The 14,928-nt window shown below is 42.0% G+C and overlaps 1 protein-coding gene across 3 annotated transcripts in view; it reads right to left on the bottom strand.

The window, feature by feature from the left end:
- The window catches only part of SORCS1 (sortilin related VPS10 domain containing receptor 1), a 549,535-nt gene that overhangs the window by 42,057 nt on the left and 492,550 nt on the right, over positions 1 to 14,928 (bottom strand). For all 3 annotated transcript variants that reach the window (XM_037804645.1, XM_037804643.1, XM_037804644.1), the window contains exons 19-20: positions 9,213 to 9,399; positions 2,112 to 2,245 (exon numbers count right to left, since the gene is read on the bottom strand). In XM_037804645.1, the coding sequence (XP_037660573.1) occupies positions 2,112 to 2,245; positions 9,213 to 9,399 (321 nt within the window). The remainder of the gene's footprint in view (positions 1 to 2,111; positions 2,246 to 9,212; positions 9,400 to 14,928) is intronic.

Genomic DNA, 14,928 nt, shown 5'->3' with positions numbered 1-14,928 from the left:
AGGACAGCTGCTAGCTCTGAGCCACCAATAAGCTGTTTTAACTCAGCAGAGGCTCCTTCTGGTGAACCCAATGGAAATGACTCCATCTATGCCTCCTTGTCATCTCAAGTCCAAGCCATAAAAGAAGCTTTTGGAGCAATGATCCCAAGCAACTCTGCCCATTCCCTGTGACCTGGACAACTTCCTGCAGGTATCGTCCCGATACAGGGCTGGGAAGAGAGGCAGGTTGCTTGCAGATGTTATATATTTGTCTCAGTGTATATCCTACTTATATCAATCAGATTCCTAATCCAAAGAAAAATTCAGATCAGACCAGAACAGGGGTTCATAGTAATCCATATTTAAGTAGCAGTCACTGAAAATCTATAAACTGCCAGCTGTTCATCTCCAGAGTGTACTGTTTTTATGAAATTACAAAGGAACACAATAACTGTGGACATGAAAACTGTACACTGGTTAGATAGGAGTGGCCTCATGTGCCTCAGCTCCCCCTGAGAAGATCTATCAGCAGTTTCCTGGAAGTAGCTGCCATGGAAACAAGGAAACAAGTACTAATTGGATAGTGGTTTAAGGGCTCAAAAAAAAAAAGAGGTTTGGACTGGTGCCTGTAACACAGTCAGATGCTGGGAACCTAGAGGAAAAGATTATTAGCCTACTGACCTCCCTCAGCTCACTCCACACAATCATTTCTTTCTCATCTTTACTTAATTAATTTTGTAATAAAAATTCATTTAAATCCCTGTATGGCAGAGAGAAGACTAAAGCCTCGCATAAGAACTCTGCTCAATGGGGTCTATTGAGAGTTTGGATTTCTTTTGAAAGGAAGAAAAAAAGGAGACACAAAAGAAAAAATCTGTTTACTATTTCCCCCTTTCTACTACTAGCTTTTAGGCAAATAACAGTGACTTCTCATTCACTGTGGGTAACAGGCCCAATTTGGGCTGCATTTACATGCATAGTTTAAGAAGAAACATAAAGGCTTCTTTTCAGCTTAGTTATCTTAGCAGTAGAGGTGAGACAGTCTTTCCACTGTGAGGCTTGTAGCAGTTCTAGGTTCAGTGGACATTTCCTCCTTCAGTCTCTGAAAAATTACGTTCTCCAGTTAAAGCTGAAATTCAGCTCTGGGGCAGAAATGAATCTTATTAAAATAATATGCATTGCATTTGAAGAGCCAAGTCACCACGTGAAAGGAACACTTCTGGAAGAAGTTCAAGCTCTCCAATCCAGGGCAGTTTATCCCTGTGTCCTTTGGGAAGGAATGCTTTGGGGCTTAAGTATTTACGCCTAACTTTGATTTGGAAACATTTTAATCTCTGTAAGTGGGGTGAATTCAAAACCAAAATAGAGGATGCCACCTGCTGTGACGGGAAGAACAATTAATGTAGGCATCAGAAGGCTTAGGATTCGGCCTCTGTATGAAGCTGCTAAATGAGATTGGAGCAAGTCACTTCATCTGCCTCATAAAACGAGGTTTAAGGTTTCTACTGATTTTAAAATTTTTGCTCTTGACTTTCGATCATAGGAGATATTTTGGGAAAACATAAAGGGTAAACTGGCCTAAAGAAAGGACCATGTCTGATTCAGGGTGAGGAAGCCATTTGGGGTGTGAGATGTAAAGGATACCTGTCTAGTAGCCAATCACCTTTTTCCCCTTTTGGGAACCACTTCTCCCCTATGCCCGGTCCAGGTGACTCAAAAGGTGGCTGATGTCAACTCTTCCCGCTCTGCCCCCAGCAAGGACTGTCCAAGAAGACCCAATCCCAGGACTTCTGTTAGAACTTTTGAGGAAGAGAACCTCAAAAGGGTATAAGGCTAGGGATACTAGGATCACTGCAAAGAAAAGTCCAACTTGAGAAGAATGCCAATATGGAGGAAGGCAGAGCTAAGACTTAGGAGTGAAGCGTGGCCGGGACAGGGACAGGGACGGGAGAGGGAGACGGATTGATTGAGAGAGAACAAATTGATGAGAGTATTTGAGCACCCAGAACTGGCTGTCCCTGCAGCTACGACTACCCCTGGACTCTTGAGTTATGAGCCCATTCACTCCCTCTTTTGTTTCAGCCAGTTTGCACTGAGCTTCTGTCACCAGACCACGCTGAAAGCTGACCCACCTCCGTGTTGTTCCCGTACCACCACACGTAAGTTAGGGTGCCCACTTGGCTGGGCCACAACACTGCAGTCGCGTTGACTTCTTTATTCTTTGTGGTGACAAAGGGTAGAGACAGATGCACGTGTTCCAGAGGACCTGAGGCACAAGAGAGAGGGGCCATAGAAACGGAAGAACTTTCTCTTCTTCGCCTTCCCTGCTCTGAAGAGAATATGTGTTTGATCTTGAAGCCTCCAAAACACAGCAGCCCATACTCCCCAAGGGAAGTGCTCAGGAGCTTTCCCTACTTTGGAGAGAAAGATACATTGTGAACAATTGTGACTTGACATTTTCCATTTACGGACATGTCTACTAGACTTAAACTCTGAATTATTCATCTTTAAAATCTTAAAAATTTGCAAGTAATTCTTGAAGTCCTTGAATTAACAAGTATAATGCTAGATTTCACAGGGAAATGTAATCTTTCCAAGAGGCTATTCCCTAAGTTGTAAACCAGGACAATGAAAACCTCCTAGAATCCATCCTGGGGGTGGGGGTGGGGCATAAAACCCCAAACCACACTACATAATTGTTGTTTACTATTTATTAGGTTTTAAAGATTGTGTGTGAGTGTCTGTGAATGTATGTAAAGCCACCTGGCTAGATAAGCATGAAACAAACTGTATTCTTTGTTGAATTGTTTATCCTGGCATGTTCATGAATGGGTAGAGAGAGCTCTGTGGTTCTCAGGGTCTCAGGAATTGCTCCACTAAAGCATAGGATGATTCTACCTATGGAGGCTCATAAAAACCAGAAATCTTAATCAGATGTACAAACACCACAAAGATATGAATGTCCCCTTCATAGAGAACCACAAGGACCTTTCTATGACCTTCCAATCTGCTCTTTGAGTCACTGCTCCTGGGTAAAATGCAGCTGCCCGTGAGGTGAACATGACATAAATCTGCCATTGACACCATTGTTCCAAGAACTGTAGAAGAGAGTGGAACCGCAGGCCTTTCCCTCCCAGTTTAATAGTTGCCTCCTCTTCTACTTGCCCTTTAAATGTGTTCCCCAGGCTTCTGTCTTTGGCCTTTTTCTTTCCCCACAAACTCTTCTGCTGGGCAATTATCATCCATACCCGACCTTCAACTATAAAGTACATATTGAGAACCCCAGAGCCACCTTTGGGGCTCCAGATCCAATCAGCGTTCCAAAGGAACACATAATTTTCCCCATTTTGTATTTATGTATCAGCAAATAACACCAACAGTCATCCAGGGATGCTATCCAGAAGAAAAAGTCTATCTAGATTCCTTCTTTCTTGCTACCCCATCAATTTAGGAAACCACTGACTAGTTTCATAAATGTCTCTAATTTAGAGTCACTTCTTGCCCTCCCAGTCTGGTCCCAGTTCATTCACTAGATACCCCTCTCTTGCCAAGGTCATTACAACTCTTTTGCAGATTTTCCTGATTCTAACATTTCTCTATTCTAATCCATTCTCCAAATTGTTACTAGAGTGATTTTTCCAGAAAGCCAACTTTGTCATGTTATTCATTTTTTCAAAATTTAGACTCCGATTACTTAGTTATAATAATAGTGATAGCTAACATATATTGATCAAAAATTTGCAAGACAGAGGACAGAGGATTCAAACTCCTTAAGAATGAGAATCCTTCATAATTAGCTTTCTATATGAATAGCACATTTCTGACTCATAGTAGATACTCAAATATTCATTGAGTAAATGAACAAATGGCATAATTTCCGGCTTCCTTCTGCCTTTGCTCACGCTGCTCTCTATAGAAGAGGAGGCTTGGTGATCAGCACTCAAATAGAATTAATTTTCTGGCTTATAAGCAATTTGTTAGGAATTAGTTGCTCAAATGTCTGAACAGTTCAAGGTAATAATAAAAGGATAACATTTATTGATGATAACTATGTGCCAGGTATTTTGCTCAGGACTCTACTTTTTTCCTCATTTAAACCTCACAACAACCTTATCATCCCCATTTAGAGATGAATAGAAAGTAGATGACTTTCCCAAGGTCACACAGGTCAGAAGTATCAATTTCATGCAGGGAACAAAAACACTTTGATTTCAGAGCTCCTACTCTGGCCAGTGGACAAATGCCCAGTAAGACCTTTCCAGTCACATTTTATCAAAGTAGTTAATAATAGTCAGAACTTACTGACTACTTAAATACATCCAAGGCATTGGGAAATGCACTTTACGTGTGCCCTCATTTATTATATGGCTCTCAATGGTCCCCCATCACACGTTCTGTTCCGGAAGGCCACGTCTTGTCCCAGTCTGGGCTCTTGCTGTGACGCCTTCCTTATGCACCTGTCAAGCTTCAGGTCTGAGGTCCCCTCCCATGAGACTCTCCCTGACTCCCCTGTTCAGAGTTAAATGAATCAGTTAGAATGCAAGAACTACATAAGCTCTGCTAGAAATACTTAGTGTCATTCCAAAGGGGTAGACTTTTTTTCTCTCCCATTTATGAGCATTTAAATTTTTTAAGTTGAAACACCAAACTAATGACCATGACCATGATAAACTTAGAAAAACTGAATCATGTTAGTGAAATATGGTCATTCACTCATTCAACAGCTTGTGAGTGCTATGACGTGCCAGGCATTGCTTTAGGCACAGAACACCTGGCCCTGGGTGGAGCTCAGGTCTAGGGAGGGAGGCAAGCATGAAACACAGACAGCAGGCTTAGGTGACAGAGAATGATGGGGGAGAGCTATTTTTGATTGGTGGATCAGGGAAGGTTTCTTGGGGGAAATGACATTGAGCAGCAACCTAAACGAAGGGAAGGCGTAAGGGAAGGCGTGGGGCAGGTTATCTGTTGGGGATGCTCCAGGGTGAGGGCACAGCAAATGCAAAGACCTTGAGGACAGGTGCTTACCCTGAAAGGTGTGTACATGTGTATTTGTGTTAAGTTCATTCTTGCATATATACATATATATTATACAAGCATACAAATGTGTGTGAAATTTATCTTTGAAATTCCCATGGCTGTTTGTATACATTTATCTTTTATGGGTTTAATATAACTAACTCCTGCTGCCCAAAACAGAGTGGCAGAAGTGAAACCTTAGCCCCTGGGGGCCCCCATCTGGAGGGCTGCATTAAACAGAGAGAGGAACAAGCTGGCTGCTTGCTGAGCAAGCTGCTGCTCCACCAGACAGGTGTCTGCAACACACAAAATAGACAGCAGGTGGCACTGCATCACTCTATATGAATCTTCTGGCAAAATGGTTGAGAGAAGTGGGGAATTACTTGTGTGAATTGGGTTGCCCTTTTCTCTTCTTATTTAGCCCTCGGATGCTGGAGGAAACAGCTGAAGTCTGTGAGACTAAACATTGCACATGTGGTGTGTGTGTGTGCCTGTGTGTGCCCTGCAACTAACATTTATATTTTCTAGAGACCTCCTCTGACCACCGAAATTAAACATTGTATATAAATCATATTGCTGTTTGCCTGAAACCTAAGAAAAAAGCTATGAGAAGAAATAAAAGTGATTCAAAGTGTAAAGCTGAGATCCTCAAATCAGTGTGTATAAGAATCACATTAATCTGTTCAGCGCAGATTATGGGGCTAGGCTTCCAGGAATTCTAAGTCTGGGACGGAGCCCAGGACACCAGGTTTTTATTGCATATTTCTGAAGCAATTGGCTCATTAACCACATTTTGCAAAACTCTGGTCTGACATTTGTTAACTAATATCAAGATCAAATGAATAGTTGCAAAACTACATAAATTTTTAAGAAACTGGTCATTGTATCCTAAGTTGAAGGGCAAGAAGATATCTGCAAATGTCTCCTGCATAAAGTCACTGAGGAATGGTTGGTAGGGGCTGGAATATTCAACACATATATATTTTTTTTATTTCTCATTCTGCAAGTTTGCAGTCTTCAATGATTCTTTTCTGTAAGACTGGCTTAGCTAGGGCAGCTTTCTGGGCATAAATTGGCCTGCCCTCTAAATTCTCTGTCCCATCCAGCTGCAGCAACAGTAGCTGCACCACGTGTCTCATTAGTTTGCAAACTAGCAGAGCATGGTGAATACTATCCCCAAGGAATTTCCAACTGTCAGGCTACAGCAGATTACCTAGCTGCCCAGCAGGAGCTGTCGGCCCACTCCTGGAAACGTTACAGCAGCAACATTGTCTCCATTTGTTTCTGATGACCTTTACAAACTCGGATTAAAAAACTTCTGATTTGGAATCAAATCACCTTTCTGCACTGGGGAGTGGAGAGGGGTACAGGCCATGGGCTGTCGGTGAGAGCCCCCAGGGGGAGGGGGTGGGGTGGGAGGTGCATAAACGTTGCTGCTAATTCTCACCCAGTTCAGACCCCACTGAGTCCAAGTGCATCTGACACTTTGTAATGATGGGAAAATCAAGTTTTAATGGTTGACTGGATACAGCATATTTTCCTTGGTGGCACCTTTGGGAGGAGGATGTGCATCCCTCACTTGACAGAGGAGAAAGTCCAGGAGCAGAGAAATAGAGTATGTGGCCGGTGGACCTACCAGAACACCTGACTCAGTCCCATACTTGCTTGTTTTGTTTTTCTCTACAAAGCCAAACCTCCCCACCCCCACCCCATATCCTGGCACTTTGGAACCCCAAATTGCTCATAACCCCCTTCAGGTTTAAGATGGCTGGAGCAGGATTCGATTCTAGGCTTGTTCTGACTCCCAGTTAGTGTAAAGGGTGCCAAAGTCACAGTACTTCTCCAGGCCCTGCTTATTCCATCTGAAAGAAGGAACCACCTATTAAGGTAGGGAGGCGAGAATGCAGGAATTGGTTGTATGCATAGTAAAGTGCAATGGGTCCTTTAGAGAAGTACTAAGGAAACCTGTCAGAACCTGCTGAAACTGCTTATGACATGGATTTTAGATATATGAGTTAACAAACACTTAAAACATAATCGTGATTTAATATAGTCAGTACAAAAGAATCAAAAAGTATCTTCCACTAAGGTTAAGGTCAAATCATTTAGCCACTCAGCTAATCTAATGTAACGAAAAAATTGCAAGTGAACAAAGCAGCTCATTTCTTTTAGAATTCGCTGCTTTGGCAGCCCTTAATCTCAACCAGAGGCAAGCCCTGTGCTGTTATCCTTCTCGGCTTTAATGAATAGGAAAGGGGTCTGGGAGGTTGGAACTCCTCAAGGGATATAATTACATTTATGGGTAAGGAAGAGTCCGCAGGGCCATGAGGAGGGTGAGCCACAGAAGGTGCAGTGTGGACTCTGAGAAATGCAGACAAAAAGCTGCCATTTAATTTAAGATCAGTATTTACACCTGGTTGGATTACGGTAGATGCTTAATAAATAGAGGGGATATGCAAAAAAATATTGTAACTCTTAAGGAGTTAAGCTCTAACAAAAACTCCTCTTACAAAACAAGCTGTGGGGAGAGAAGCTGCTATGTAGGCAGCTGTTCTCAGCAAATACACAATCATTTGTGTTGCAAGTTCATTTTTACTACTAATCAAATTTTGTGATGTCATTTTAAGAGATGTTAAGATTATTCCTACGCTATCATTACTTTTACTCCCCTGAATACTTTTTTATAGGGAAGTATTATGTCTTAGTAAGAGGCAGCTTCAGAAAGTCTACAGACCTAGGGGACAGTCTGCTGGAAGGGGGTCTGTGTTTATGTGTCTTGAACATACGTTGTTGTATGAACCGAAATGCTCATTTTGCTGTGGAAGGAACATAGGGGCTGATGGAGATTTAGTCCTCTGGGCTACCCTTGAGCTGGAGTTACGAGAGAGGAAGCCTGGCTCTGCCAGCTAGTACATTTGCAACTTTAAATGAATTACTTGAGCTCTCTCCTTCTAGGATTGTTTTGAAGGGTGAGATCAGACACATTAAGAGCCCTTTAGCACCAAGTGTGGCACACAGTAGGAGCTCAATAAACTTCAGCTGGAAAAGGGAGGTAGAGCTGGAATGTTGGGAGAAATGCATAACCCTTTTTATACCCCATGGGAGCCTGTGTTTCTTTGAAACACCCGTCATAAGTCTTAAGTATAACCAGAGATAAAAAATCAGTAAGCAAACAATCTCTTGGGGACTCCTAACTGTCTTGTCCTCCCCTTGCCACCACAACAGTTTTTTTGTTTGTTTAAAACAAAACAGAACAAAACAAAACAAGATTCTAGTTGTTGCTTTCTCTACTAAATTTGGCTGGATGGGCAAGGGGCTTGGGACAGGCATCAAGTAATGGCCGACCTTAATACTTCGGGCGTCAAACTTAAACTTAATTTGAAAAAGACTATTCATATAAAGGAGGTACTTTCCTTTTAAATTAGAACTACTTCTCTGGAAACCAAAATAACTCCTAAGACTGTTTGGAGACATGCACACATCTACCATAAGAGGCATTTATGACACATATTTTCTCCAGACATAACTAGCAGTTATCATTATCTCATCACATTTAGTCACATCTTTAGATACCTCAATAGGGTGAAAGCTTTAGAATTTCTCTGAAGCATTTCCTAATGCAGCGTCCTTAACACTTGTTTACACTTTCCCCTACACCACCTCCTCCCTAAAACCAAATCATCCACAAGATAGAAGCCCAGGAAACACATTTTAAACAAAACAAAACAAAAAACAGGTGCAAAAGTCTAAAACAATTATGAATAGTGGGAAGAGAGAAATAATCAGATGAGGAAGTTCCTTTACTTAGGCTAATTCTCAGTGTACTAGACTGAGCCACAGATGTGGATGGTTTTCAACCATTTCTGACCAAAATAATACTAAAAAATGATAAGTACATGTAACTCAACCAAATTGCTGTGCAAATTGCTCCAGCCCAGCCCCCAGACACAGGTGCTCTAAGCGGCATCTGGGGGAGGCCTAGAAAGTGCCAGGAGAACTCTCGGAGGCAAACCAGATGATGGTAACGATGAGGGTTACTCAAACCCCACTTGCTGCCTTTCCTGCTTCTCCCTCCCACCTTGGCTCTCTTGTTCTCCTACCCATAGTCCCCACTGGCTAAAAGGTAAGAAGTGAGCTTTTTCTGATATGAAATGCTGGGTTAGATTTTAAAATAGCACGCTAAGATATGTTATAAACCAACAACAGTAATGACATACAAGTTACATGTAAGTACAGCACGGCGCTGTCAGAGCCCAGACTGTTGTCCACCTGCACGGTCACTCGGAAAATGCCCACGTTCTGATAGATGTGCTTGATCCCATCTTCCATGGAGCTGAGGTTGACGTAAGACACTGCGATGCCATCGCCAAAGTCCACTTGGATAAGCGTCCTCTGAACATCACCCTGAAAAACAGCCCAATGTCAGACAAAAGGGGGTTGGCACTTGGCTGCTCCTGCACTAGGTGTGGAGGGGCGGGGCTTGTCCTGGTCCCTGGCTCATGGATAGCGCCAGCCTTGGCACCCTCCTCAGCTGGGAGCATCTGTCTGCGTTTGACAGAATCCCTGTGATAGTCCCTGGCAGGCAAGAGTCTGAGAAGATGGATACTCTCCAAATCTGAAGGGCGCCGACTACCAGAAGTTGCAAGGTTTGGAAAACGAACAGTGTTTGATGAGCAGCTCCAATCTGATAGTCAGTTCTTCTGAAGGCTTTGCTAATATGCTTATCATCCATATGAATAAAAGCTACACACACACAGTTTTAAAAATTCAGCCCCCCGGGCTAAACCTGCTTATAATTGTGCCTAAGAGTCTCCCCCTGAGTACCTCTTTGTAGCTCAGATATGGCCCTCTCTCTAGCTAAGCCAACTCGGCGGGTGAACTCACTGCCCTCCCCCCTATGTGGGACCTGACTCCCAGGGGTGTAAATCTCCCTGGCAATGCAGAATATGATTCCTGGGGATGAATCTGGACCCGGCATCATGGGATTGAGAATATCTTCTTGACCAAAAGGGGGATGCAAAATGAAACAAAATAAAGTTTCAGTGGCTGAGAGATTCCAAATGGAGTCAAGAGGTCCCTCTGGTGGACATTCTTACGCACTATATAGATAACACTTTTTAGGTTTTAATGCATTGGAAGAGCTAGAAGTAAATACTTAAAACTGTCAAACTGCAACCCAGTAGCCTTGACTCTTGAAGACGACTGTATAGCAATGTAGCTTACAAGGTGTGACAGTGTGATTGTGAAAACCTTGTGGATCACACTCCCTTTATCCAGTGTATGGACGGATGAGTAGAAAAACGAGGACAAAAAACTAAATGAAAAAGGGTGGGAAGGGGAGGATGATTTGGGTGTTTTTTTTTTTTAATTTTTATTTCTTATTATTGTTTTTACTTTTTCTAGTACATGAAAAATGTTCAAAAAATAGATTGGGGTGATGAATGCACAACTTATGATGGTACTGTGAACAATTGATTATACACTTTGGGTGACTGTATGGTATGTGACTATATCTCAATAAAATTATTTTACATTTCAGCATTATGTACCTATCCAAACATTCACAAACACCATGTCTTAGTCCTCATAGCATCTTGGTCTGGAGAGAAGAGAAGGCAACATTCTTTCATTTTACAGATGAGGAAGTTGAAGTCAAGAAAGATTTGCTCATTAGCTGCAGTCCTGGGATTCAAACCCCTTTCTCTGGACTTCCAGTTTATTCATTGCAGGCAGACCATGGTGTTGTGACAAAAGCACTATAGGATCCTCCAGGCTTGAATCCTAGCGTGCCACTCTCAAATTGGGTGACTTCAAACTCCCTGAGTTTCTGTTACCTAATCTATGGAATGGACATAATTATATCTACAATCCAACCCAAAGGGTTGCTATAAAATAAATGTCTGTAATTTGTAATCTGTAAAATGCATACCAAATTAAATGACTCCAGAAACAGTGGAATCATGATTCTAAAGTTCCATTGGGTAGGCAGGAGAAGGTAAAGACTGCTTTATAAAGATCCCAGACTTATAAAATAAAAAAGAAGTGGCCTTTGGAATTACACTTGAGATTCTCAAGAAACAAATGTGCTTAGAAACAATTGACCAAAAAACACCTTCCCTCACCCAGAATCCATCGTTTAACAAGGTTTTCTGTTTTTGTTAGCCCTTCCCATTTTCTGGGGGCTGGCGGAGGGCCCTTTGAACTAGAAATGTATTTCGTATTAAGTAAGGTTCATATGGTATCATATTTTTTGAAAAGGCCAAGTTTAAAATGCTGACATTTAAAAGATTAATTCACAGAAGAGGAAAAAGCAGTCCAAATCTTATGACTGTATGTGACGTGTTCCTCTGATCTATGCCCAGCCAAGCTTTGTGTACAAGCACATGGCAGCTAACTCGTCAGTAAGCACATGGGCACACATTTTCCCCTTGGGTGGATAAACAAACTCTATTCAAAATGGCAAAACAAATGTGCACAAGCCCAGACAATGTAATTACTTGAATTCCCCTTCCACTCATAGAGAATAAATGTCCACCATCTCTGCTGACTTGTCCTTCATTTGGACAATCAAAGTGGACTGATCAATGTCTCATTCTGTTTCTGGTCTACTTCCATTCTCAGGTTTCTTGGCTTTTCAACAGAGCTGCTGCTAAGCCAACCCTGGGTGAGGCATGAGAGAAGAGCCTCCTGATCATCTGAAACAAGTGTCTGAAAGAAATATCAGGAATAGTAGGGATTTATAGGTTAACCAGGGAATAAAACAAGCAATGCAATTTCCATTAAAGACAGAGAGGGAAGGAGGGAGGAAGGGGGAGCAGAGAAAGCAAGAGCAAAAGAGCAGAATGAGAGAGCAAGACAGGGAGAGGAGCATTTAGGGTGCTTTGTAGGTCAGGAGTGGACCTCGGGCAGTAGCCATCATTTGTAGGAGGACAGAAAGCAGAGTAACCTCCTCAGCTGATTCTACTGCAGCCTCTACGGAGAGACAGCAGCTTCTTATACAGCTCGAAAATGCACAACTTTGGCTGCCATTTCTTGATTCTAACTTGTCTTTTCTATCTGACATTCAGTGGTCTTTTATGGGCCTGGACTTAAACCTCCTATCAGATACATAAAACCTTTCCCAGGTTCTGTCAGACTAGACTTCCACTGTCTGTCACACTGGTCTTTTGGCCTAAAAGCATTCCTCATTCACCATGCAGAAGAACGCTCGCAATGTACACCAGGTGAAAGAGAGAGTTCTAGTGTCCGGACTAGCGCATCATTAAGGCTGCCATTACAGAGTCAGGTCATGGAAATAAGCTCATCTTAGCTAGATCCCATGCCTTCGCCTTCAGGGGCTCTCAGGTGGGTGGTAAGCCTAGTATCAGTGTAACTATGTGACTCTGGGGCTCCTCTTTCATTAGTCTCTGGCTTCCTTGGGCTATAATCATCTAAGGTACCAGGGATGCCAACCCCTTTCAGAGAATCAGAAAGAGAGCAAAGAGAAGAGAGCCTCAGTCCCACAGCGCCATTTGACTATGCATGCGTGTCCTATATTAACTGGCTCTCTGGTCATTCATTCATTCATTCATTCAACCAACAAGCAGGATTTATTAAGTGTTTGTCATGTGTCAGGCACCAACTGGGAAAACACAGGTAAGTAAATAAGCTATGGTAGGAACTTTTTTGTGCCTTCCTGTCAAAATTAACACCCATAGGTTATTGGTTTTGAAAGTGTAAATCAGTGAAATGCATCACTTGATATCAGCATGACTTCTAGGAATTTTCTAAAAATGCTGATGTGCAATTCCTACCTGAGACCTGCCTACTGGATCAGGGTCTCTGGAGAGGGGGCTGAGTCCTGCTGTAGTTTGAGAAGGTCTACAGCTGATGACAGGCGAGACCAACCAAAGTTTGAGGCCCTTTGGTTCAGACTGTTGAAACAAGTTTTTCTTTTGTGATCAAATTCATCTGAATCTGAATACAGTACAGCACAAGCTGATGCTATTCTTACTGTTTTGACATGGTGGTAAAGCCTCACTAGGATGTTTTAGTATTATAAATGCTCAGGATGCATTAATAAAGCCAGACATTGAAGAACTACCTTCATTGTTAGTGGACTGGAGCACAGTCACAAACAGAAGTTCATGATACTCACAGGCAAGACGAGCTCACTTCTCCAGGAAAATGAGTCCCTGGATGATCCGTGGGTAGTTGGTGTAAACTCCAAGGCCTGAGGTGTTACTGGCTGCATCCTCAGTGCCTAACAAGTGCCTGTGTTCTTTTGTGTTTGATAAACTGTGAATGCTGTGCTATTTCTAATGTGTTTGTTCCACAAAATACTTTCTTATAGATTATCTCATTTGGTTGTTAGGAGACCTGGGAGATAGGACGGGCAGCTGTTATTTCTGTTTGGTAAACTAGGAGCACTGGGGCACAGAGAGTTTAAACAATGTGCCTGAAGTCACAAGCTAGTTATAGAGACATAAGAAAAGATTTATGATTATCAGTGTATTAAGTTATCCAGGCAGCCAGCTCTGTTCTACTTGAGCTTCTTTAATTGAAAGTTACTTAAAATACCTTTCAGAGTGAGAGAAAAGTTGATAAGAAAGCTAAGGAATTTCATTCTTTTCTTGCTGGATTCTATTACTAGTTTTGACTCTGTTTCCCAAACTCTGACACATTGCTCAGATATGGAAAGAAGGGTTGATGTGAACCCCACACTCCACTTCTGTGTACCCGCTGGTGAAGCAGTATTATGCTTAAGCCAGAAAGAAAGCAGAGAATATGAGAAACAGCAGATGCTCATAATCAGTAGTTATGAAATTATAATGTATAATTGAAAGTTTCTTTGATCTGATAAATGAAAAGGCATCATTGTTGAAACTGTAGGACATATGCCCTAATATAGATGCATTATTGAGAATCCTAGTTCAAAGCCACATGAAATCCATACGGGGATTCTCCAAGGATATCACTGACTTCTGAAATAGAATAACAAGTATATCAAATGGTCATAATGAAGCTAAGATTAAACTGAGGAGTGAAAGGTGTATGAACCTGTGGGCTCCTGTAACTTCACAGAAGAGATCTAGAACAAATGTTTTGCTAACTGAACAATGACAGCCTCAGGCTAGGGCACGAGACTCCAAGATGCCGCTGAAGCACTGGAGACTTACAGTAGACAGAAAGCAGGCTCGTGTATCAGAGCCAGTCCGGACGAAGCTTGAGGGTGGGACTGGCTCAGCCTTCACAGAGATTTAGTCTTGGAAAGGACCTTAAATGTCATGAACCGAAAGAGACAGTTAAACATTAAAAACAAAAACAAAAACAAAAAAATAACACAGTATACATACTATACATCTGTATGTGTGCATATATGAGCATAGAGAAAGGTGCTGGAAACATAACCCAGCATGCTAATATGCATTAACCTGAGGTGGGGGGAGGCAGGTGGGGGGAGAGAGCAGCAGTATTAAGAGGGACAGAGAGTAAATGAGGGGGAAAAAAAGATTTCCCCAAATTTTAAAAGGGGGTGGGGCACGGTATAACAAGAAGTATTGTAAAATACATTATTTTATATCTATTACTGTAAATATGTAAATATTAAGTATATGGGAAATAACCAGAAGTTAACAAAGACATTGGTTTGATTGACTGGGATCTAGCCAACTTTGATCTTAGAGTTCTATTGTTATTTTAATGCTCTTTGACAAAAAGTAAGATAAAACACCATTAAGCAACTCTGAGTGACAGAAAACAAAACAAACAGACAAAAAGCCCAGCCCCTTCCGCTCATGGCTAAGGATATTTAGGCAGGTTGGGGAACACGAGATAAAAGTAAAAGACTGTTTGCTTAACATAGGTTTAGACTCAGGTTAGCAAGGTCTCCATACAGAGCATGGTAACTATGGGTACAAATGTGTTCTGACTTTCAAAGAGATTTCATCAGCC

This window comes from Choloepus didactylus, chromosome 15 (genome assembly GCF_015220235.1).
Source record: "Choloepus didactylus isolate mChoDid1 chromosome 15, mChoDid1.pri, whole genome shotgun sequence".
NCBI classification, from domain to species: domain Eukaryota; kingdom Metazoa; phylum Chordata; class Mammalia; order Pilosa; family Megalonychidae; genus Choloepus; species Choloepus didactylus.
Note: the sequence above shows the minus strand (reverse complement) of the source record. Positions and strands in the feature narration are given on the sequence as shown.